Source organism: Camelina sativa, chromosome 9 (genome assembly GCF_030686135.1).
Source record: "Camelina sativa cultivar CO46 ecotype springtype chromosome 9, ASM3068613v1".
NCBI classification, from domain to species: Eukaryota; Viridiplantae; Streptophyta; class Magnoliopsida; order Brassicales; family Brassicaceae; genus Camelina; species Camelina sativa.
In genome coordinates, this window is record NC_141888.1 from 31,067,428 (window position 1) to 31,091,458 (window position 24,031).

The window sequence follows — 24,031 nt, forward strand, 5'->3', positions numbered from 1 at the left end:
AATATATATACATGATTTGAGAAACCCTAGAAGGCGAATCTCCAAGTATCACGGGATAAGGAAACTGCTTGTTTCTCAGTCTTATCCTTTTCTTAACTATTGCGGAGAATATTCTTCATATCTCCAGACAAACGGAAACTGCTTGCTCCTCAAGCTTATCCTTTCCTTATTTATCGCAGAGAATATTTTCCATATCTCCAAGTACAATCTTGTCTCTATCTTCAAGACCACGTCAACAGCCTTCCTTGACGCATCATCACATCCACTCACGTCTTTCCACGTCAGCTCACACATCCATGTCAGCAACTCGGGCGTCTGTGATCTGATGCAGCTTCCTGACTGGCACAACGCTCTGTTCGGCACAACGACTTGTTCCTCACAGCGAGTTGTTCCAGAATCTGCATTTATAGAGGCCAGTGACTTGACGGACGGTGCAAACGTGATGGAATCTACATGAAGCTCCGCGACGGTAGGGAGTGGAGACGGAGAGACGACAACGGAGGAGGAAGACATAGTTGAATTACGATTACGAGTGTTGGACTTAACTAACTTTTGAGATTTGTCTCTCTTTTTATATTTGACTAGAAGATGTAGTGACACTTGATGGTTTAAACTCGGATCCTCTAATATCAAACAGACTTTTTGTTTACGCTCTTATTCCTTTAAGTTTCGTTGCAGCTTAGGTTTTTGGTTTGGGTTTTATATATTTTAATTTTAAGATATGAAAGGTTTGGGTTGCGCGACGTTATAGTTGCGCGATGTGGGGGGTAAGTTGCGCGACGTTATAGTTCTATCGTTCCAAAGATTTTTCGTACGAGATGAAAGAGACAACACACAAATGCTAAATGCGATTAATACGACTTGGACTTGCGGTTTAGCTTTTGAATGCTCTCTTTAATCACCTTTCTCGGGTCTCGTGCTTGATAGTGACCTCTCGTCTTTATAGTAAGATATTGACCTTAAATTCTTTCTGTTCCTTCTGCAAATTATGAATTTGCCCATATACTTATTGGGCCAAATTAAGGTCTTGTAGACTTGCTAACTTTGTGGGTCTTCTGACCTTATTAAATGTTGAGTACAGAGCCCATATCCAACAATATTATTTAATAAGAATCTCTTTTTTTTTTTGGTAATGATAGGAATCTCCTATCTAGGAAATATATATTAATTCACTTTATATGAAAACAAAAAAAATCTGGCTTTCAACTACAAACAAAAAATGTAGAGAATTAAAATCACAAACAAAAAAGAACAGAATATATGAACTGAATTTTTTTTTTCCAGCAGCTGAATTTCTCTTACGTTAAAAGAAATATGGTCTATGGTTTTCTTCGGAAAAATGATTGTCAGCTACTTGAAGTATATGCCAACACATAGTCACACATACAAACAATATAAATGTCTTGTTAACTACGTGAACTATTGTCATCACATAAGGACATCCATAAACAAACATAGGTTATGTGTGCAACACCATAAACATTTGAGGTCTGCTGGAATCCGGCGTTGACCAGAGTTGACCGACGTTGACCAGTATTGACCGGCGTTGACCAGAAAAAAATATTCAAAAAAATATTTTTTTTTCTAAAAATAATAATGATTTTGATTTTATGTACTTTTGATAAATAAATAAAAAAAGATAAATGATTTGTATAATTTACAAAAAATACATATAACAACAAAAAAAATACAAGAAAATTATTTACCAAAATAAAAATAAAAATAATATGAAAAACAAAATTTGTGGTATATAAAGTAATTAATTTTGTTAAGCCTAGGGGTGAACAACTCTCATTCATCCCTCTTAATTAACAAATCATAATACAATAATATGGCATGTCATATCATATTTTAAAAAAGAGATCTTTTATTAATAAAATTATGTTAGTTTGGGTTTACAAAAGAGTGGTTAGAGTATACATTTTATAGTTAAACGAAATTATATGTCGGTTTGGGTTTACAAAAGAATGGTTAGGGTTTAGATTTTACTATTAAATAAAATTATATGCCTGTTTGGATTTATAAAAGAGTGTTTAGGGTTTAGATTTTACAATTAAACAAAATTATATGTCGGTTGAAGTTTATAATAAATGGTAGGGTTTTAGATGTGATAATTAGAAACTGTAATATAATATTAAAATTAACAATTTTAAAATTGATTGATCAACATATTTTGTTTCTTCAATTAAGATTTGTTTCCTTAATTTAAAGGAGATGAATAGGAGAGGTTCGCCCGTAAGGGTGAACCCACGAATTGTCTGTTTCTTAATACAGAAAATATACCAAAAATAATATAATAAAACTATACCACCAAAATTTGATGTGTAGTAGATTTTTTCATGAACAATAACAAATTTATACTCTTTCTATTTAAATATCATTTTTAATTTTGTATTTTCAAAAATACATAAAACAAAAATTATTATTATTAGGAAAAAAAAATATTTTTTTCTGGTCAACAACGGTCAAGTCGGTCAACACCGGTCAACGCCGGTAAATATTAGTCAACGTCGGTCAATACCGGTCAACGCCGGATTCCGGCTAACCTCGAATGTTTATGGTGTTGTAGATATAACATATGTTTGTTTATGGATGTCCTTATGTGATGACAATAGTTCACATATATTGTTTGTATGTGTGGCTATGTGTTGGTGTATACTTCAAGTAGCTGGCAATCATTTTTCCGTTTTCTTTTGTCTTGTCTTACTTTACTTATAGTTTCTTTTTTTTTCCTTCTTAAGTTACAGGTTTTAAGAAAAGAAGAATAAATAAAAATATTTAATTGGTTTAACAAAAACAAATTAGCTAAACAAACTGATTCATATTTTACTATAATCAGGGAAAAAAAAATTCGTAATACTTACTCCAAAGCATAATGGTTCGGCATTTCTACCATTACAAAAGACTAGAGCCAAGCAGGAAATACATCAAGATCACAAACTGAGAAAGCATAATAAACTGGAAAGGTGGAATTAGCTAATATGCATACGATGTCAGTCGAATCAGTGTGAAAACATAAAATTTCAGTTTTGCAAATTATATGGCTCCAAGTTAACTGCGACTTTATATGCTTTAAATATATTGTCGATTTATATACACATAAAACAAGTGATTATAAATGTGTCCTGGAATGTTTGTACTTTTTTCACTTAATAGTCATTAATGCAAAATCAACCTCTACCAAATTCGGAAGAAATATTTACGTTGTAAAACTAGTGAATACATCAGTCACATTACAATTCACATGCGTCATGTTTGTTCAGTAGCCAAACTCGGATTTGTATTTGGTTATTTACACCTCAGATAACCGGTCTTATGAATTATTTACTCTCTAGCAAAACTTTAAAATGTTCTTTATATAGTTATAATTAAGTATGGCCGTAATTAAAATTTTCACATCCTAATTCTCCATATATCTTGATTTGTCCATTCTTGATCTTCTAGTTTGTTTTTCTTGAAAAAATGCACGTCCTATACACACACACACACACATCATATATGTGTAAAAACTCATATAACTCAATTCAGTTCAAGACTGTGACACACTTTGACAAAAAATAAAAGTCTGTGACACACTTTGACAAGGAAAAAAAAGTCTGTAACATTATAAATGTGGCCGGCCAGACGCTGATCTATACGGTTGGGTTCGAATTTAATTGTGCCATGCTATACTAATACTATGCATGGTTTAAATTTGAGTCATTGAATAGTTAATAATACAACTAGGTGATACCCCGTGCTACAGCACAAGATGATAAATATTGTAATTAGTTTATGTATATTTCAAATGCATAAAATGTTTTGGTTTATGTGTTTTTTATAGTTTTAAAATTTTAAATAGTGTTTAGTAGTATATTTGGATTATTTACATGGTAAATGTTAAAACAATCTAGATAAGTACGTTGTTTAGACATCGACACATCGTTAATCATTTGCCCGGTAACAGATATACAACGATCGTTTTGCAGTTTTTAAGCGATAGCGATATGCTTAAAGGTGTTAAATCCAAATATCAGATTTTAATTTGATTTTAGTTTGGACTATTGCACGTATATAACCCACGTAACTATTTTAGAATGGCAAAGACATCTTGTCCCATCCTGTCTTGTCCTGTCCTGTCCTGTTCGTCCCTACCCGTAAAAAAATTTATGTCTCATAACTGTTATCTTTTAGATAATTAACTATTAAACAATTTTTAGACGATAAAATTTTTGGATAAGAACATAACTAAATTTTGTGTTTTTCTCACATTTGTTTCATATAATTTAAAGACATTTCTTGCATATCTTGTGCTTTAGAGAGCATTTACAAATAAGTTGATTTTAGATATATATATATATATATATATATATATATATATATATATTTTGTCAACCATTGGGCCACAACAGGCCGACCCATTAGCCTAATTCCTACATTCGTAGGGAGTGGGACTCGATCCCTGGTGTGATGGTGACTTGTGCATTAAGGACTTACCTTTGGCCACTGCACTAAGGTCACTTCACATTTTAGATATATTTTATATATCCATTAAAATAAATTTGAATTGATTTTTATTAATTTCACATATCTTATATATTAATTAGTTTTATATTATTAAGGCTATGATGAATTTTTTTCTTTTTTTCAACCTAACATTAATTAAAATAAAATTCCTCGATTGGTTGCCCAAACTGGAAGAAAGGTATTTACAAAAATCGTTTCCGACAATAACATTCTAGAAGAACGAGCTAAGCAATCATCCTTCACATTGAACATCCTTGGGACTTTGGAAAGGGTAAAAGGAGGCAAGGAGGCACTAAGCACCTGTAACTCATCAAGAAGCGTTGAGAAAGCCGGCCACTCCTTCGGAGCTTGCACCATCGCTAGTAACTCTGCAGAATCCGTCTCGAACCTCCGGCAATCAATCCCTTTGGAAAAGATACACTCCATCACCCATAATAATGCTTCTAGCTCTGAATGAAGTGGGAATGCATTGCGACGTTGACATCTGGCATCCATTACCAAAGTCTGATTCTCACCATCACCACACCACCATCCTAAACCTGAATGTGGTTCCGTAGCTTTCCACGAACCAACAACTTGACAATGAATTATCATCTCCGGAGTATGCAAGGAATCCGTCAAAACGGAGTCAACCCTTGCAGCTATTTGGGCTTCCGCCCACCACAATTGTTCATGTAAAGCCTGATTAATGATATCTATTGGCTATGATTGTAACCCTTGGAAAACTTTTTTATTCCTATCCTTCAATAAGAACCTGACCAGCCACGGTATCGAACTATGAGTAGTGCCTAAAGCCATAGGGGCTAAACCTTTGCCATATCTAAAATCTAAGTTTGAGTAGATCGAACCAAATGGGAACTTATCCGTGTCTGATCCATCAAAAATCCTCTCCCAAACCTGACAAGAATGAGGACACTCAAACAAAGTATGATTAATAGACTCTTCCTCTAGGTCACATCTCTTGCATACTGTGTCACAATTAACTCTCCGAGAGGCTAATCGCACCATCACCGGAAGAGAGCCCGATGCGATCTGCCAGAAAAACTGTTTGATTTTAGGTGGTACCGGAAGATCCCAAGCCATAGCCTTCATGACATTAAAGTTGGGACCAAAATCAATTTCAGCCTTCATAGCTTGAGCTACCTTATAACCTAACTTAACCGAGTACCGACCAGATTGTGTATAATGCCACACCAACCGATCTGGTTTAAAAGATTTGCTAATAGGCAAACTCAGAATAGTTTGAATATCCTCCGGATCCATATATTCTTGAAGGATAGGTAAATGCCATTCTTTAGTCCGTGGAATCCAATGGTTTACCATTAGATTTGGGTGTAGTTGCCATCCCCTACCGTTTGCAGGTCGAGGATGTTGATCAGGGATCCAGGGATCATGCCAAACTGAAATGTTGAACCCTGACCCAATTGTCCATTGGGCACCTTTTTCCACTAAACTTTTAGTTGAGAAAATGCTTTTCCACCCAAATGAGGGAGAATAAGGTTTTTTGTCATCAGATGTTTGTTCCTGAAATATCGTCCTCTAAACACTTGAGCAAATAAAGAATTCGGAAACTATATTAAACGCCAATACTGTTTAGCCAGTAAAGCATCATTAAAAGTCTCCAAATCCCGAAATTCCAAACCTCCCTCAGATTTATCTCTACACATTTTATTCCAAGCCACCCAGTGAAGCCCCCGATCTCTCCCATCAGAACTCCACTAGAAATTTGAAATTGCACTAGTCAATTTGGTTGTTAACCCTTGAGGGAGTTTGAAGCAAGACATAACATGCGTAGGAAGGGTCAAAGCCACCGACTTTAGTAAAACTTCCTTCCCTCCTTTAGATAAAAATTTTGCTGTCCAACCATTCACCCGGTCATTCAACCTATCTTGAACGTAACCGAAGACTTGAACTCTCGATCCTCTGAGACTCTCAGGAATTCCCAGATAAGAACCCATACCCCCTTCCTTGGAGATTCCAATGACAGATTTTACCTTGTCCTTGACCTCTGAAGTCACTTTTTTACCAAACATAATAGAGGATTTATCCAAATTTACCTCCTCGCCGGATGTTTTAGCATAGTTGCCTATGATATCCATAACCGTTGAACATTGTTATTCATCCGCTTTACAAAAAAACAGACTATCATCCGCAAACAGCAAATGAGAGATAGAGGGAGAATCTCGGGCAATCTTAATACCCGATATTTTTCCTCCCTCTCTGCCTTTTTTGATATTAGCTATTAACACCTCAGTACAAAAAATAAACAGGTAAGGGGATAAAAGATCCCCCTGTCGCAAACCCCGTTTTGGCGATATAGAGCCACGGGGTTGACCATTAAGCAACACTTGATAGGAAACCGAACTCACTCACCATATTATCCAAGAGATCCATCTGGAATCAAAGCCTAGCCTTATTAAGACCGCTTTCAAAAAATCTCATTCAACTCGATCATAGGCCTTGCTCATATCTGTTTTGAAAGCCAAAAATTCTGAACTGCACATCCTATTGGTCTGTAAACCATGAAACATCTCTTAAGCCACCAGAATATTATATGTGATTAACCGAACATAAACAAATGCCGATTGTGTTTCAGAAATTATCGAGGGCAGAATATTTTTTAACTGGAAACAAAGAATCTTTGATATGATCTTATAACTCACATTACACAAACTAATAGGCCTGAATTCTGCTATTTTTTTAGGCACTTCAACCTTTGGAATCCGACAAATATTAGTTTCATTAATTATGGGATCAAACTTCCCTGTCCAAAAGAAATCCCTAACCAGAACAACCAGATCCCCTTTAAGATGAGGCCAAAACCTCTGAAAGAAAAGTGCGGTCATCCCATCCGGTCCCAGAGTTTTTTCCGGATGCATTGCAAATAAAGCCTTACGAACTTCTATCTCTGAGATATCCTTAGTTAGCTCCCTATTCATACGCTCTGTAACAAATGGATTGACTGCTTGTACCATCTCTGAAATACCACACACATCCGATTGTGCAAAAAGATTATTGAAATAATCTGACGCAATCCTCTCCATACCCTCACTCGATTCATCCCAAACATCCTCTGAATCAGACAGCCCTACAATCTTATTCCTAACCCTCCTCTGTTTAGTAGAAGCATGAAAGAAACTAGTATTCTTATCCCCAACCCACAACCAAAATTTTCGACTTTTCTGTTGCCAATACAATTCCTCATCATGATAGGCATCTCTAAAGCCATCTTTAGTGAAGATATAAGAGTTTTACTATTCGGAACAGTCTGCTTCCTCCACCATGAAATAGAATTCCTACAATTTTTGATTTTATCCACAAACACCGGTGTTCGGAAATTTCTAGTACGATTCCACCCCGATTCCACGGCCCCAGAAAACCCCTCTTTCCTCATCCAACGCTTATCAAAACGAAATGGACGAAAGTGTCGTCCCCCAGATTGCGCACAAGAGGCTAAGAAAGGGAGATGATCAGAGCCTATCATTTCTAGATAATCCACTCGCGAATAAGGAAAAAGTGAATGACAATCTTCATTCCCTAGAGCGCGATCCAACCTACACCGGACCACCTTGTTATTGCAGCGATTACCTCGCCAGGAAAGTAAATCCCCATAACACAGAAATTCTAACATACCACACTCACGGATCATAGAAATAAACGGAAGGAAGGATGAAGCCGGTCTTATCGTGCCTCCCGATTTTTCATGATTACCTATTAGTTCATTAAAATCACCAATCATAAACTAAGGATCCTGCCGAATAGAGCCAATTTGAATTAATTTGTCCCAAACCTCCTGTCTACACCCGGGCACATGATCTCCATATACGAAAGAAAGAAAAAGGATTTGAGAACCCAAAAAAGCTTGAACATCTATTAACCGGTCACGTGCATAAAGAACTTCAAGTTTTATATTATTGTTATAAGAAATAGCTAAACCACCGCTCGACCCACAGGGTTCAACCGTATACAAATGATGATAACGAAATTTATTCTGGAACTTTGGTAAATAAGAAAAACATCTTTTTGTTTCTGATAAAAATAAAATATCTGGTTTATTCTGCTTCCATAAATCCTGCAAATAATTCTCTGTCAGATCCGCACCAATGCCCTGACAGTTCCAACTCATAGTCTTCACGTTTGAGCCGGCGGTGTTGGGAGAGCCACCATCCCTTTCTTCTGTTTGTGGGTTCCTCCTCCCATATTGCCACCCTCTGACTTCATCTGATTTGGCCTGACAGCCCCTTTATTCTTACCAACGTCACCTGCAGATTTCAACAAAAAATCTTTAGCTAATAACCGTTTACCCGGCGAAGCAGTAGCTACACCATGTCGTTTATCCCCCTACCACCCCTAGAACCAGAGAAACCAACCCTCTTAGCCTTGATAACCTTAGTATTTTCCAACTCAATATCTTTCATAGCCTGATTAACATGCCCCAAATCCTCAACAAGGGAAGAAGAGTTAGAGACAGTACCTTGTGGAGCATCGTCCTTGGTCTCTGACACGCCCTTCTCCGTATCCGTCTAAACACCATCGTCATCAGTGTTGGAATATAATTGAGTTTCTTAGTAATGTTTAAGTTTAATCTATTTCATACATTAAACGACGTGTCTTTTACATGTGTGAAGAGTTACAACTCTTAGTTTGTGTCTTTTCTCAGTCTATATAAAGACATTGTCATTGTTTGTAAACTACATTCAGATTTCATAATATTAATAAAGTTGTGTGTTGAGTAGAAGAGAGAATCGTTATCATTCTCTGTTATGTTCTTAACTCTATCTATCATACTCTGTTTTTCAATCAAAGATCAACATGGTATCAGAGCTCTACTGATTCGAGGGCCACTGGGAAGTAGAAAGAGAGGCATAAGAGTATGGCGACAACAACACACCAAGTGATTCCTATTTTTGATGGAGAGAATTATGATTTCTGGAGGATTAAGATGAAAACCATCTTAAAGACACGTGAATTGTGGACAGTGGTGGAAGAAGGTGTTCCTAACAAACCGACGCAACCCGAAGAGACACCTGAAGTGGTGCGACTGAAAAATCAGTGGAAGGAAGCATCAATGAAGGACATGATGGCACTGCAACTTCTGCAAACGACGGTGACGGACTCCATATTCTCTCGTGTAGCACCAGCAGTCACTTCCAAGGATGCGTGGGATGCATTGGAGTCCGAATTTCAAGGAACTCCTCAAGTTCGATTGATAAAACTTTAATCGTTGAGAAGAGAGTATAAAAATCTGAAAATGGATGAAGGTGAAAACATCAAAGTTTTCACATGAAGGTTAATTGATTTGGGAAACAATTAAGGGTTAATGGAGAATAGAAGACCAACTACCAAATCGTCCAAAAAAATCTCATATCTCTCCCTCAAAGATTTGACACTATTGTCGCTATGTTGGAGCAAACGAAGGATCTAACATCGTTGTCGGTGACAGAGTTGATAGGAACGTTGAAAGCACACGAGCAGCGTGTATCAATTCGAGAAGAACGATCAACGGAAGGAGCGTTCTATGGAGAAAACAAATCAGAAGTCAAGCGTCAAAAGAATGCCGAGAAGTGGTGTGGTGTTTGCAAACGTAACAATCACAATGAGAGTTATTGTTGGATGAAGAAGAACAACAAAGGTGGTCTTTCGCAACAAGTGGCTAACAGTGAGAGAAAATGTTTTGTGTGTAACAAACCGGGACATTTAGCCAAAAAATTGCAAACTAAGAAGAACCGAGGGACCGGATCTAAGTCTTGAAGAGACAAATGATGAGGACCACATGCTGTTCAGTATGGTTGAAGAAGAAGTATCATCAAAAACAAAAGATGAGACATGGTTAGTTGACAGTGGATGTACTAATCACATGACCAAGGAAGTTAAATACTTCATCACTCTTGATCAGAGTATAAAGGTGCCAATCAAAGTGGGGAATGGTCAATGTGTAATGACGGCAGGGAAATGAAATATCCAAGTGATGACAAGCAAAGGAGAGAAGATCATCAAAGAGGTGTTTCTAGTGCCGGATTTAGCGAGAAATCTATTGAGTGTTGCTCAAATGATATCAAAAGGATATGGAGTCTTATTTGAAGACAAGAGATGTCTTATCTACAATCCTCAAGGGAGAAGGATACTGAACATTGAGATGAAGCATAAGAGTTTTCCATTTAGATGGAATAACTCAGACGCAAGTGCCTTACTTGCAAGGGAAGGAGAAGGTTGTTTGAATGTCGGATGACGAAGAGTTCGACATGAAGCAAGGAGGAAGCTTGGAGTGAAATAGAAACTCAATTAAGGGGGATTGTCGGACAGAGGCGGACGTACGCTTTAGTTTGTGTGGCACGTACCACATGCCAAATCCTGAAAAAAAAATTTGCATGGGATTTCGTTATCATAGTTCAGAAAATAATAACACTTAATTATTGTGCCACATGCTAATGTCTAACGAAAGCTCTTTCTATAATATAAACTAAAAATTAAATGTAAATTGTATCATAATTGAAGCTATACATATATTAAGGTAATACTCCCTCTGGTTTTTTTTAGTTGTCATTCTAGAGTAAAATTTTTGTTTTCCAATACTTGTCGTTTTAGGTTTCCAATGCATATGTTTGGTAAAAATACCAATTTTATCCCAATTATTTTAATGCTTTGACCAATAAAAAATTAGAAAATGTATTAAAGAAGGGGTATAATAGAACATTGATCTATTTTCTTAATTTGTGTGCAAAGCTCTAGAACGACAAGTAAAAAAAACCGGAGGGAGTATAGGTTAAGCCCAACTATTTTAAAACTACTAATGATTCAAGCCCAACTAACTAATAGTCTAAAACTCAAAGTTTATAAACATTTTTTTTTCGGGACTTATACCTAGTTTTCATGAGTTCATCGACAGCAATACAACTGCACCATAGAGAGAGAAAAATCTTCTGCTTCTATTTTTGATTGGTTCCAATATTATTTTTGTCTTCGGTGATTTTTTTATCAAACAGCATATAAACAACAGTAAGTAATTGATGCAAAACTTGTCGTTGGACAAAATTCTGTTTACGTGTTATAGCATATAAACTTGTCTATTGATTTTCTTCTTATTCTAGATAAATTGATAGTCTCATTCAATTGCTTTAAATATATATTGATGAATTCATGCTATGTTTTTTATTAGGTGATCTATGGAAAAATATTTTCCAAAAAAACCAACAAGTACATCTCATTCTCATGATGATTTGGAGAATTTACCCGTGGACCCTGCAGATAGGAAACGAATTGTGGAATATCACCCTAACCAAAGAGATGAGGTAAGACGCAAATATTTAGTTAAGGGTCCTTATCAACCTCGTGGTCACAAATTTCCTAGAACACTAACCGGAGATAAATTGAGACGATTCAATCCAATTTGGTTTGATCTTTATGGTGATTGGCTGGAATATAGTGTGAAGACAGACAAGGCTTTTTGTTTGGTTTGCTACTTGTTTAGAGATTACACAGAAAATAAAGGTGGAAGTGATGAATTTGTAACAAGGGGATTTGATACATAAAAAAATCCAAAGAGATTGAGTGGTCATGTGGGAGAAGTGAATAGTTTTCACAATAATTCATTGAAAATGGCTGATAACTTGATGAGACAAGGTCAATCAATTGTTCATGCTTTTTATAAGCAGGATGATGCTGCAAAAAATGAATACAGAATCAGATTGAATGCTTCAATTGATGTTTGTAGATATTTATTACGGCAAGGATTACCTTTTCGAGGTCATGATGAGTCAGTAGAATCAGCTAATAGGGAAAACTTCATAGAGCTTGTGAAATATACTGCAGATCAAAATGAGCTTGTAAAAAAGGTTGTATTGGAGAATGCTCCAAAAAATAATCAGATGGTGTCTCACAAAATTCAGACTGATCTAGTGCATTACTTTGCAGAGGAAGTTATTGAATCTATTATTCAAGAAGTTAATCACGATGTATTTTGCTTGTTGATGGATGAGTCTGCAGGATGTTTCTACCAAGGAGCAAGTGGCAGTGGTTTTTCGCTTCGTTGATAAAGATGGGATAGTAAAAGAAAGATTTATTGGTCTTATTCATGTTCAAGATACATCTTTTGCAACTCTGAAATGTGATGTTGATTCATTGTTTGCAAAGCGGGGGTTGAGTATGAAAAAATTAAGGGGACAAGGTTACGATGGAGCAAGTAACATGAAAAGTGAATTTAATGGGTTGAGATCTTTGATTTTAAGAGAATATAGTACTGCATATTATGTACACTGTTTTGCTCACCAGCTTCAATTGGTCGTCGTGGCAGTTGCTAAAAAACATTTTGAAGTTGGTGATTTTTTTGATATGATTTCGGTTTTGTTAAATGTGGTTGGAGCATCTTGTAAGAGGAAAGATATGGTTCGAGAAGACCAACAAAGGATCATCGAAGAAGGAATTAGTCAAGGTGAAATTAAGACAGGAAAGGGACTGAATCAGGAGCTTTCATTTCAAAGACCTGGTAATACTCGATGGTGTTCTCACTACAATACCTTAGTACGGTTAGTTGATTTATTCCCTTCTATTGTGAAAGTATTGGAGTATGTCCAGAGCGAAGGGAGTGATGGTATCAAAAGACGGCAAGCTAATGGTCTTATCAAATATTTGCACACCTTTGATTTTGTGTTCTACTTAAAGTTGATGTTACCTCTTCTCGGGATCACAAATACTCTATCAGTTGCTCTGCAAAGGAAAGATCAAGACATTTTGAATGCTATGTCTCTGGTGAAATCTACCAAGCAACAATTGTACAATCTCAGGGATAACAGATGGGATTCTTTGGTTGAAAAAGTTAATTCTTTTTATGAGAGTCATAAAACTGAGTTGATCATCATGGAAGAAGAAATTTTTGATCCAAAGAAGCCAAGACAGAGAACCAACATAACAAACTTGCATCATTATCAGGTGGAATGTTTTTACACTGTATTGGATATGCAAATTCAAGAGTTTAATGATCGTTTTGACGAGGTAAACACTGAATTGCTTAGTTGCACTGCGTCTTTGAGCCCTTTTGGTTCCTTCCACGAGTTTGACCAGTCAAAACTTGTGAGGTTATCTGAGTTTTATCCAGAAGATTTTAGTTCTGTGGAGCGGATATCTCTTGAGCATCAACTTGGTATTTACATCGATAATATCCGTGAAGATAAAAGATTTGCTAATTTGGAGAGTCTTGGAGATCTTGCACGTGTAATGATGGAGACAAAAAAACATCTTTCGCATCCTCTTGTTTATCGACTTTTGAAGTTGGTTTTGACTTTACCTGTTGCCACTCCTACAGTCGAGAGATGCTTTTCTGCGATGAAAATTGTGAAGACTACCTTGCGAAACCGAATGGGTGATCAGTTTTTAAATGATTGTATGGTTTGTTTTATTGAAAAAGAGCATTTAGATAAAGTGACAAATGAGGTAGTGATAAAAAGATTTCAAGATATGGAAGATCGTAGAATAGTTTTGTAGGACTTCTTAATATGTTTTTGTTATGACAATTTTTTAACATTTTATTTTTTTGGTATTGGATTTTTTAATAATAATATTATTATTATATTTTAATTAATTATTTTATTAATTATTTTGTGCCCCATGTTAAATAATAAGTTTCTACATCCGCCACTGCTGTTGGAATATAATTGAGTTTCTTAGTAATGTTTAAGTTTAATCTATTTCATACATTAAACGACGTGTCTTTTACATGTGTGAAGAGTTACAACTCTTAGTTTGTGTCTTTTCTCAGTCTATATAAAGACATTGTCATTGTTTGTAAACTACATTCAGATTTCATAATATTAATAAAGTTGTGTGTTGAGTAGAAGAGAGAACCGTTATCATTCTCTGTTATGTTCTTAACTCTATCTATCATACTCTGTTTTTCAATCAAAGATCAACAATCAGCACCAGTAACCTCAACCTGACCTGAAGCCTCACCCTCCTGGTATTCCCCATCTTCTAGAAGGTCATCAGAACTCACCGTAAACCCAGCCTCGTTGACTCCACCGCTCATCCCATTAACATTTTCCATTAGTGAATCCTTCTCCCGGTCCACCAAATAATCAGCTGTAGGGATGCATGACTCATGATCAACATTAACCTGCGAACCAAGCTTCTGCTTAGCCTGATACAGGGGTTTTGGCCAAGCAGGACCATACCCTTTCTAGGAGGATGGGATCGGGACTGATGAACCATGAAAGTACCAGCACCCTCTCTAGCCTCTGCATATCTCACATAACTCCTCTGCTGGCCCAAATCTCCCTGATTCTTAGCCTGATATCTAAAACCATTCTTTGAACTCTCACCAATACGCAACTACTGTTGATCTCTATCTCGATATGACTCTGAATTAAAATCAAGAGAACGCTTAGCAAATTTCCTTGGCTTTTCCCAACCATCCTCAAAATGTTGAGCATTCGGTTTTAACAATGGCTGATTCCAAGAACCTCCCCTCCTATCAGCGATGTCCCCCTGACCACGACCCCCCTTCACTCTTACTTAACTCTGGACATACCTTCACATCATGTGTTAGCCTAAAGCAATGACTGCAATAACCGAGCAACTTCTCATACTCTAGCGAGGCTACCACCTCATCACCAGTATTAAACGGGACGAGCAGGTGGAAGATGAGAGGATTAAAACCATTGATAGTCACAAACAGACTACCAATTTCCTCATCTACATCACGAAGAATCCCTATCTTCTTACCAATTGCTTGAAGGGTTGCAACCTCCCAGAAATGCATAGGGATCCCTGAAACTTTAGCCCAGAAGTTAATGGCAGAGGGATAAGTATCTGAAATGATAGGTTCCCATCGAACCATAGATAACATCCAATTATCAAAGTGGTAAGGACCATTCCTTAATACACCTTGAAGATCTTCCTCTGTCTCAAAATTAAACTGAAAAGTATCCCGACCCAAATCAGCACCTTCAACCCTCTCCTCAAGCTTCCAAATCTTTGGCAAATTAGCCACCAAGGATTCCATTCGTTGGACCGCAGGATTCATCAATCTCCCAGTGAGAGTGAGAGAAAACTGCTGGATACGTTGCGCCATCACAGAATCTGAGATTTTCACCGTCTCTGTTCGAACCAAGGCAGGCTTTCCTTTGTTGAGATTCAGTTGAGCCATGATAACCCTACCAAAAACCGAAACACGATAAGAACCCTTTGACGAAACTGAAACACTCTAATTTAACAACTTGAATACAAAGGACCCTCGTAAGAAAATTGCTACACCAAAAAAGGATGAAAAAAGCGAGATGACAAACCAACACACCACACAGAGCCAAATAAATACCCATGGACTAGAATCGGAGCTCACTATCTCCATTAAACCGCGAATCATTGACCCAGCCATCAAATCTCGTAACAAAAGTATATGGGATATTTGCTTACCCGAGAAATTCTGGGACCAAATGCCACTCTTTCCATATTCAACCCCAAATCGCCCATCAAAGTCACGAGCAAATCCCATAGAGACCAGAGCAATAGCCAAGCAAATCGGATCTTTCACAATCTGTAATAACAGACAAACCCCCGATCCAAATCTCTGAAAAGCGAGATCCTTCACTCCCCAAATCCCAGAATCCTGATCCGCCCAATTCCATTCTACCACCGCTAAAGGCAATAGAAATCGCAGACCCCCAGCCCAAGGATCCATAAACCTAATAAGAAGCCACCAAGACACATCTCGAAACCCACCACCGGGAACCATTCAACACGATAACCTAATCGCCATCGCCCTTTTCTTATGATGAATTCTTTACTATTTTAAAGTATCTTTTAAAGTAATTTAATTTTTATTTTAAATTATTTTTCAAAATTAAATTGAACTTATTTATTTGTTCCTAAAACAATGATGAAAAATATGCACATATATTAATTGTAATCTCCTTTGCTTGTTTATTCATTTTAAAAAAAAAAATATTTATAAAGAATCAGTAAGTTTAGATTTGATTTATTATGTATTTAAATATTTTCCTTATTTAAATCTGATGTATATGTTTTTCTTAAATAAATCTTCTAACCGATTCGGATTTAGATAAGATTATAGTTGATTTAATACATAATAAATATATTTGAAGAGAAAATTGGATCAACTAAACGGGTATTAAATGACCGGCGCATGATCCGACTTAATTTAAATGGTTAGAGAATTTTAATGCCATGATATACTAATGTATTAATAATTATTGATTACTAACCATTTTATTTAAAAACTATCAAAACAAAGTCATGGTCCAAAAGTTGGTCCATGAGTACTCTTACTTTAATAGTATAAATTTTAAACTTTCGACGTAGTTCAAATATTTATAATAATTTAAATATTTTATAAAAATTTAAATATTTATAATATCTTAAACTTTTCTAAAAACGTAAATATATTATAATATGTTTATTTTTAAAAAGTTTAAATATGCTCAAATATAAAACGAAATTAAACTATTAAATCTGGATACCTGATAAATCAAGCTTCCTGTTCATTTGTACTCAAAACATATTAGTTATATATTTATAGTGATTATGAACCATATTCCAAAATATTTAGTCGATGTGGGATATACATTACACTTTTTCTGTAAATTAGTTTACAACTTTACATATATATAATTTATGTTTTTTATTCGTCCCATCTATACTACTCATAATTAATTACTAACTAAATGATGATTTGTTTTTATTTAATTGTATTAAGTTGATTTGTTGTTTCCGTAAATATCTCACAGTATAAAAGCAAATCAAATAAATTTACATATATATACAATTTCGTATTTAATCTATTAATTATTTTGGAAACAACAAAATCACAATTGATAAGTATTAAAGATTTTTCATTATTATTAATATTCGTAATAATTATAGAGATTAAGTATGGTAGTAGTTAATATTTGATATTACTGAAGTCATTAGATACTCGGATACCAATTTCCTTATTTATAGGGATTATACCTCTGTTTGGTTGTATGAATAACTATTCTTGAATCAAACAACATTCACGATCCGAATATTATCAACCGGAATTACAAACGGATCTGCGTGTTTTAAATCATCTATAGTCGGGTTAAACAGGATCCGCATCCCAACCCGTGGTAAATTAGTTGTCGACCAAAGGGTATAAATATCATTTAGATAAATCAAAACTATAGGGTAATTTAATTAAATTAGGTGATTCTCTAATCATTTTTAATGAAAAACATACCAAATAGAAATCATGGTCCAATTTGAGTCTAGTGAATACTTTTTCTTTAATAGTATAGATGTATGTCATACCAATATATATTATTAACTTTTTTGTTTTGGGTAGGCATATATATTATTAACTTTAGTGGTTACTTTTATACACTAGATTTTTTATTATTATTCACTAGATTTTTTATTGTCCATTTCTATAGTATGAAAGTTCGGAAGTATATATGGAATATGGGAGTCTGGACCATTGAACTTTACTATCCAACGTGCGATGCGCCATATTATTGCATATCCATCCATCCACTAAATTTCGTGGTCGAACGTGTGTATTTTGCTGAGCAAAACAAACTCAAAACTTCATTTTGCCATATATTAATGAATAATATATATTATTCGTTCATAGCATAATTTCACCAAAATATTTCGAAATTGTCTACTTTGTGACTGTGAGATTTAAGAACGGTTAGACTAAAGAGACATTAAATTCGAAATTCATTCTGAGACACTACATAGTACCCACTGAATGTTGGCAATTAACGTGTGTAAAATCTAACTGCAGTCATCACTTTTTTCAAACATCGCCTCACTTTCCTACTTTCTTTTTTCATTTTTTTTTTCAATTTATTTTATTTGCATCAATCGAAATATTAGTTTTACAGTTTTTTTTTAAACCAAAAAGGCACAAACAAAGAAAGATGAAACAAATACAAATGTAACAACTTGATCACAAAATTACATCATTGGGAGACTTATCCTTCAAACTTTTTACTTAAATACTTGGCTAATGCACACATGTTTTTGTGGGGACTAGTAACATTCACGTCCTCTTATTCCTGCTTCCAAACAGCAAGGCAAAGTAATATAATATTCTAAAGAAGAGACCTGACGCAAACGTAACCCACTTGCTCAACTCAGTAATACCCTGCTGTGCAAGTAAGTCAGACCCGGTCCTCAAGCAGGGGGACTCCCGAGAGTTTCAAGGAGCTTAATTTTCCCGGAATCAGATACTCCTCCGAGAAGAGTGCTGTCAAATACTTGGACTCCCGTAACAAAACATCGAGATGGGTCATCAAACTCGTTGATTAAGACAGCCTCATACGGATATTTCAGCAGTGAAATGTAATGAAACCATGTCCAGTAGACCGGTATCCGATCTCGGTTGACGTAGAATCCACTCAACAGTAAACAATAGGCGAGATAGGAAATGTCGACCATGTAACTTAACATAATATTGGGAACAACACCGGATATGAAGGTTACGACGGAGGATCCTGACCAAAAAGAGGCATAGATTATGAGGCAATTTGTTGACCAAAAATTCTGTTCCCTAAATTTTTTTGATCATTTGGTTTCGTTCAGTGTAATCTCTAGAATCAAGACCAGCTAGTGATAATACAGTTTTCATCCTATTCCATGATACTCTTGGATTATTCTTATTCTTAAAAACAGTTGAAAACATCCAATTGAAACTAAATAACATTAGGATTCGACATAGAAACATGAAACACCAAATACTCAAGAGAAATCTATATCATTCTCAGTTCTCTTCCTCTTCGACCTTGTTCTTCTTCATCAGCTGAGCTAATCTCTCGGCAACACTCGATCTAGTCCCCGGAGAAACGCCGTTCTTTCCGATGATGGACTCCAGAACAGCCTCCGCCAACAATTTGTTCTCGATCACAGCTTTCCCGGTTTCAGGAATACTATCATCCTTAGAAAACGCAACCTACAAAAATACATTCACAACAAATCCATGTCAATAAAATATTCCAAAGCTACACGTTATTACTACTATTATTTCAAACGCTACTTCTACATTAGTGTTCACATTTAAAATATACTAAACACACACAAACAGAGTATCTCATACTGATTTTGGCATTTACAGTTACAATTATGTAAAACGCCAAAGCAAACTATAAATCAAGTCAATGTTCTGAATAGTTATGGTAGCAAAGTTACAGTGAGAGAGCCGTGTGGGGAGAGAGCAAAGAGGATTGATGCACCCGGAGGGAAGGTTTCTTCCTTGAAAATCTCCAAGAACTTCTCCACAGCTTTGGCTTCACACTCCGTATAAATCCCTAGAGATTTCCATATAGCCACACAATTCTCCGTTACTTTCTCCGAGTATTGCTGTCCAGTTAACGGCAGTTTCATAGTCACCTTAATAAACTTCTCAAACGCACCTACAGAGCAAATTGAAGAAAGTTAAACTAAGTTGGTCTAATAACCTAACTTGACGTATAAGAGTAACTGGTGTTATACCTGTGACGATTTCACGGAAGAAGGGGACAGATTCAGTTAACTCCTCTGCGGTTTTGCCTTTCCACTTGAGGGAGAGTGATGGGACGGCGTTAGCATCTAGGTATACTCCAATGACGGTGAAAATTATAAATTTTCCTTGGATCTCCAACCCTCGGACACCTGCGTATTAGCGTATATATGTTAGCAAACGGATCACATAGTCAGCAAGACGAAGAAGACAAAAACAGAGGAAACGACAACCGAACCTGCGCCACCGAGGAAGAGTGGATTGGAGGAGGCCGGTGACTTGACGGACGGTGCAAACGTGACGGAATCTACGTGAAGCTTCGCGACGGTAGGGAGCGGAGACGGAGAGACGACGACGGAGGAGGAAGACATTTTTTAGTTGGTTTGATTGATACTAATGTTATAACTTTTTTTTTTGGGGTTAAGTTATAAGAGAAGAGAGAAGGGTAGGTAGCAGAAGTTGCGATTACGAGTGTTGGATGTGTAAGCACGTGGAGCTACTCGCTTTTGAGTTTTGTCTCTCTCTTTTTATATTTGATTGGAAGATGTAGTTAGTGACAACAACTGGTAGTTGAAAAACTCGGATCTAACAAAGATTTTGGTTTCGTCTTCTATATTTTAATTCTAGGAGATGAAAGATATTATTGAATCTTCATAAAGGCATATCTATCTAACAGAGTTTTGGTAAATCATTTCTATAATGATAATATATGATTTATGTTGTTGAAGATAAATGGAACATGATAAACTTTTTTCTAGTTTGTATTTATTGAAGTTTCTTATGAATTAAAAAAAAATATGAGAATTTGTTAAAAATGCCTCTTTTGATATACCCTTTTCAAAAATACCCTCTTTTTTGGCCATTTTTATTTTTGCCCTCTTTTAATTTTTAATGATCATTTTACCCTTAGATGAAAATTATTTTATTCAATAACAAAAAAAACAAAATTTTCCCGCCAAAAAATTTCCGACATATTTTCCCGCCAAAAATTTTTCGAAAAAAATTTTCCCGCCAAAAAAACTTTACAAGGTTTTTAAAAGGTTTTATAATGGTCATTTTGTATATAAAGAGGGGTAGTTTTAAAAATAGTCAACATGAAGAGGTATTTTTAAAAAGGGGTATGAAAAAGGGGCATTTTTGAGAATGCCCCAAAAAATATAGAGATATTAATTAATAAAATTCTCTTATCTAGGAAATAGAAATACATATTAGTTCATTTTCTACTCCCTCCGTTCTAGTTTAACTGTCGTTTAAGGTTTTTGCACACAAATTAAGGAAACTATTAAATTTTATGTTTTGTCCTTCATTAATATATTTTATAATTTTTTCATTGGTTGAAATTTTAAAACAGTAGGGATAAGATTGGAATATTCATCAAACATCTGCATTGAAAATCTAAAACGACAACTAATATGAAACAAAAATTAAATCCTAGAACGATAGTTAAACTGAGTATTAAAGAAATCCGGTTTTCAGTCACAAACAAAAATGAAGAGAATTACTGGAAAATTACAAACAAAAAAGAACAGAATATATGAACTGGATTTTCTATTGCGTTGAAAATTGATGCATTTGTTTATAACATCTAAAAAAAATATACCATACAAGGCATATGTACTAAATAGGTTTAAACGTTTAACTTATTTTTGGATTTATTTTATACGTAGATTTGCATTAAAACTGTAGGGGATCTTGATATATCTAATGTCTTCCAATCCAACAATATCACTTATAAGTTATAACATACTGTATGTAAATCGAAATTAAGAAAAAGTTAATGGGCAATTGACAAAAATAGCACCATTTTAAGTTTTTCTTCCACAATTAGCACATGTTTTCAAATGTTCCAAACTAGCACAAATTTATATTTATTAAAAATTATTAATAAAAGTAAAATAATGTCGAAATCGTAACATTGCAGCAACCACATTGTGTTCTCTCTCACTCATCCTTCTCTCTGGTTCCAAACCTAATTACTGACGAACCCAATCGGATCTGAATCAAAGGTGATTCATGAAGTCGAAGTCAATGAAATCAGTAATTGCGACACTGCAGAGGAGCCCAGGCATCGATAATATTCAACTCCGGTGAATTTAATTCCGGTAAAAGTTGCATAATCGATAGGAGAGAAGAAGAGGAAGTTGGGTTTTCCTGTGCTAGATCTTTTCTCTCCTCTTGTCTGTTTCATTCTTCTATTTATCACCCTCAATTGCCACACTCTTCTACACTTTTGTTTGATGTGAGTCTTGGTTTTAGAGATTTCTCTAGTGGTAGTTCTAATGTTAGTGATGGTGAAACTGAATCTGAAGAGGATAATGATGTTATTGATGAAATTGGGGTCATTTGTGTTGAATCGAGTACTAATCCCAAAGAAGTAGGTATCAGAGAGGTTTTAGAACAGTTTTGACATGCCAAGAAACCAACAATTAGGTTCTTTTGTTGGGTTGCAGAGAAACCATAGTTTGCTCATGATTCAAGAACCTGCAATTTTTATGTTGTATATTTGTTAGGCTGCAGAGAAACTCCATAATGAGTATTGTAGTAAAGACTAGACAGTTTGATTGTTTTGGTTCTTTAAGAGATGGGTATGTAAGGTCTATTGAATTTGGATATAGTTCTGTGAAGTTTTTAAGCTACAATTTTCATCTTATGGAAAATTCAAGAAGGATTCCTCGAAATTCAGGAAAAGTTCCTTAAACTTTAGGATGACCTTCATAAAAAGTTTGGATTTCAGGATGAACAAAAGGATGGAGAGGTCTCGTGAATAGTTCTGTGAAGTTTTTAAGCTACAGCTTTCATCTTATGAAAATTCAGGAAGCCTTCCTCGAAATTTAGGAAAAGGTTCCTTAAAATTTAGGAAAGGTTCCTTAAACTTCAGGATGACCTTCATAAAAAGTTTGGATTTCAGGATGAACATAAGGATGGAGAAGTCTCGTGAAATGCAGCACCAAATGTTCTTAATCAACAACAACGTTTTGGAGAAAACTCGTGAAAAAAGCTTGCATACAAGTCCTGTGAAAAAGACTTGGAAGATTCAATAGCCATGGTAAAATCAATGAAAAAGTGTGGTTCACCTATTATCTATTCTTGTTGTTAGACATCTATAATAGTTGTGATACATTTTTATATTGTTTTGATACTTGTACGATGTTTCTGCAATAGAAGAATGTCACAGGTTTTTTTTTTGGACAAAAAACTGCTTTTGTCATAGGTTTCTACTAGACAAGTTAATAGTTGTTGAGGTAACAAGTTCTCTTTAATTCAAGAAGGATTCCACGAACTTTATGAAAGATTACCTGAATTTCAGGATGGTCTTCATAATGTTTAGGAAGGATTTCATAATGTTTAGGAAGACATCCTTTTAATCTAGAAAGCTTTTCCTGAATATTCATAAATCCCAAAAATGGTGATGAGTGATGGACCATAACGAGAAGATCCTCCCCCACTGTACTCTGTCTCATCAACACTAATAACCAACTCAATAACCAACTATGTATAAGCCGAAGAAGCCGGAACATTGAAATCAACGATAACAAACTTTTTTTACTTTTTTCCAACTGTTTTGTTCTCAATGACAATATATCAAACACTTGGTATGCAGAACATTGATATCCAAAGATGAGAAAGTAGCACTCAAATACACATTTCAGCTTCAAGATTACCCATGTTTATCCATTTCATTCACAGTTCATATGCTAATACCAAACAATTCAAGCCACCACTCATGATCATATTTGATTCATTACCCAACAATTTTCAACAGTTCTAATACCCAATAACTTCCAAATGTTCAGATCTCATTTAATACCCAACATTTCATTCACTAGAAGACAAATCCCAATGATCTAAACGAAGGAGAAGCTTCAAGTTCTCATCCACTTCCTTTGTCCAACATGGCATCTCCATTTTTACTTCCTCTTTCACATTCAGAAGCTCAGGTGGTGGTCTCAGCAGCAGAAAACAAAGATCGATAATTATTATTAATTAGAATCAATTGAGTGGTGGTGGCAATCTCGTCGACGGTGTTTGTCGTTGGGAAGAAGAAGAAGAAGAAGA

The 24,031-nt window shown here is 35.4% G+C and overlaps 5 protein-coding genes and 1 pseudogene across 5 annotated transcripts; 3 read left to right on the forward strand and 3 right to left on the reverse strand.

The window, feature by feature from the left end:
- Nucleotides 1-4,066: 4,066 nt before the first annotated feature.
- On the reverse strand, nucleotides 4,067-6,605 carry LOC147939016 (uncharacterized). The gene is made up of 6 exons (XM_087465837.1): nucleotides 6,322-6,605; nucleotides 6,149-6,224; nucleotides 5,512-6,030; nucleotides 5,266-5,403; nucleotides 4,715-5,187; nucleotides 4,067-4,130 (listed from the first exon to the last, which is right to left on the reverse strand). The coding sequence occupies exons 1-6, from the start codon at nucleotides 6,603-6,605 to the stop codon at nucleotides 4,067-4,069; spliced, it is 1,554 nt and encodes a 517-aa protein (XP_087321963.1).
- Nucleotides 6,606-10,325: 3,720 nt separating this feature from the next.
- LOC109126476 (uncharacterized) lies at nucleotides 10,326-10,724 on the forward strand (annotated as a pseudogene).
- Nucleotides 10,725-12,101: 1,377 nt separating this feature from the next.
- On the forward strand, nucleotides 12,102-12,536 carry LOC104715677 (uncharacterized). The gene has a single exon (XM_087465838.1). It carries the CDS (start codon nucleotides 12,102-12,104, stop codon nucleotides 12,534-12,536), a length of 435 nt encoding a protein of 144 aa, XP_087321964.1.
- Nucleotides 12,537-12,633: 97 nt separating this feature from the next.
- LOC147939017 (uncharacterized) lies at nucleotides 12,634-13,983 on the forward strand. Its single transcript, XM_087466451.1, has one exon. The coding sequence runs from the start codon at nucleotides 12,649-12,651 to the stop codon at nucleotides 13,981-13,983; it is 1,335 nt and encodes a 444-aa protein (XP_087322577.1). The 5' UTR covers nucleotides 12,634-12,648.
- Nucleotides 13,984-14,169: 186 nt separating this feature from the next.
- LOC104712133 (uncharacterized protein At4g02000) lies at nucleotides 14,170-16,438 on the reverse strand. Its single transcript, XM_010428963.3, has 2 exons — nucleotides 15,910-16,438; nucleotides 14,170-15,650 (listed from the first exon to the last, which is right to left on the reverse strand). Exon 2 carries the CDS (start codon nucleotides 15,641-15,643, stop codon nucleotides 14,969-14,971), a length of 675 nt encoding a protein of 224 aa, XP_010427265.1. The 5' UTR covers nucleotides 15,644-15,650; nucleotides 15,910-16,438; the 3' UTR covers nucleotides 14,170-14,968.
- Nucleotides 16,439-19,090: 2,652 nt separating this feature from the next.
- On the reverse strand, nucleotides 19,091-20,584 carry LOC104712134 (chalcone--flavanone isomerase 1). Its single transcript, XM_010428964.3, has 4 exons — nucleotides 20,214-20,584; nucleotides 19,969-20,127; nucleotides 19,666-19,889; nucleotides 19,091-19,429 (listed from the first exon to the last, which is right to left on the reverse strand). The coding sequence occupies exons 1-4, from the start codon at nucleotides 20,344-20,346 to the stop codon at nucleotides 19,241-19,243; spliced, it is 705 nt and encodes a 234-aa protein (XP_010427266.1). The 5' UTR covers nucleotides 20,347-20,584; the 3' UTR covers nucleotides 19,091-19,240.
- Between the last annotated feature and the right edge of the window lie 3,447 nt (nucleotides 20,585-24,031).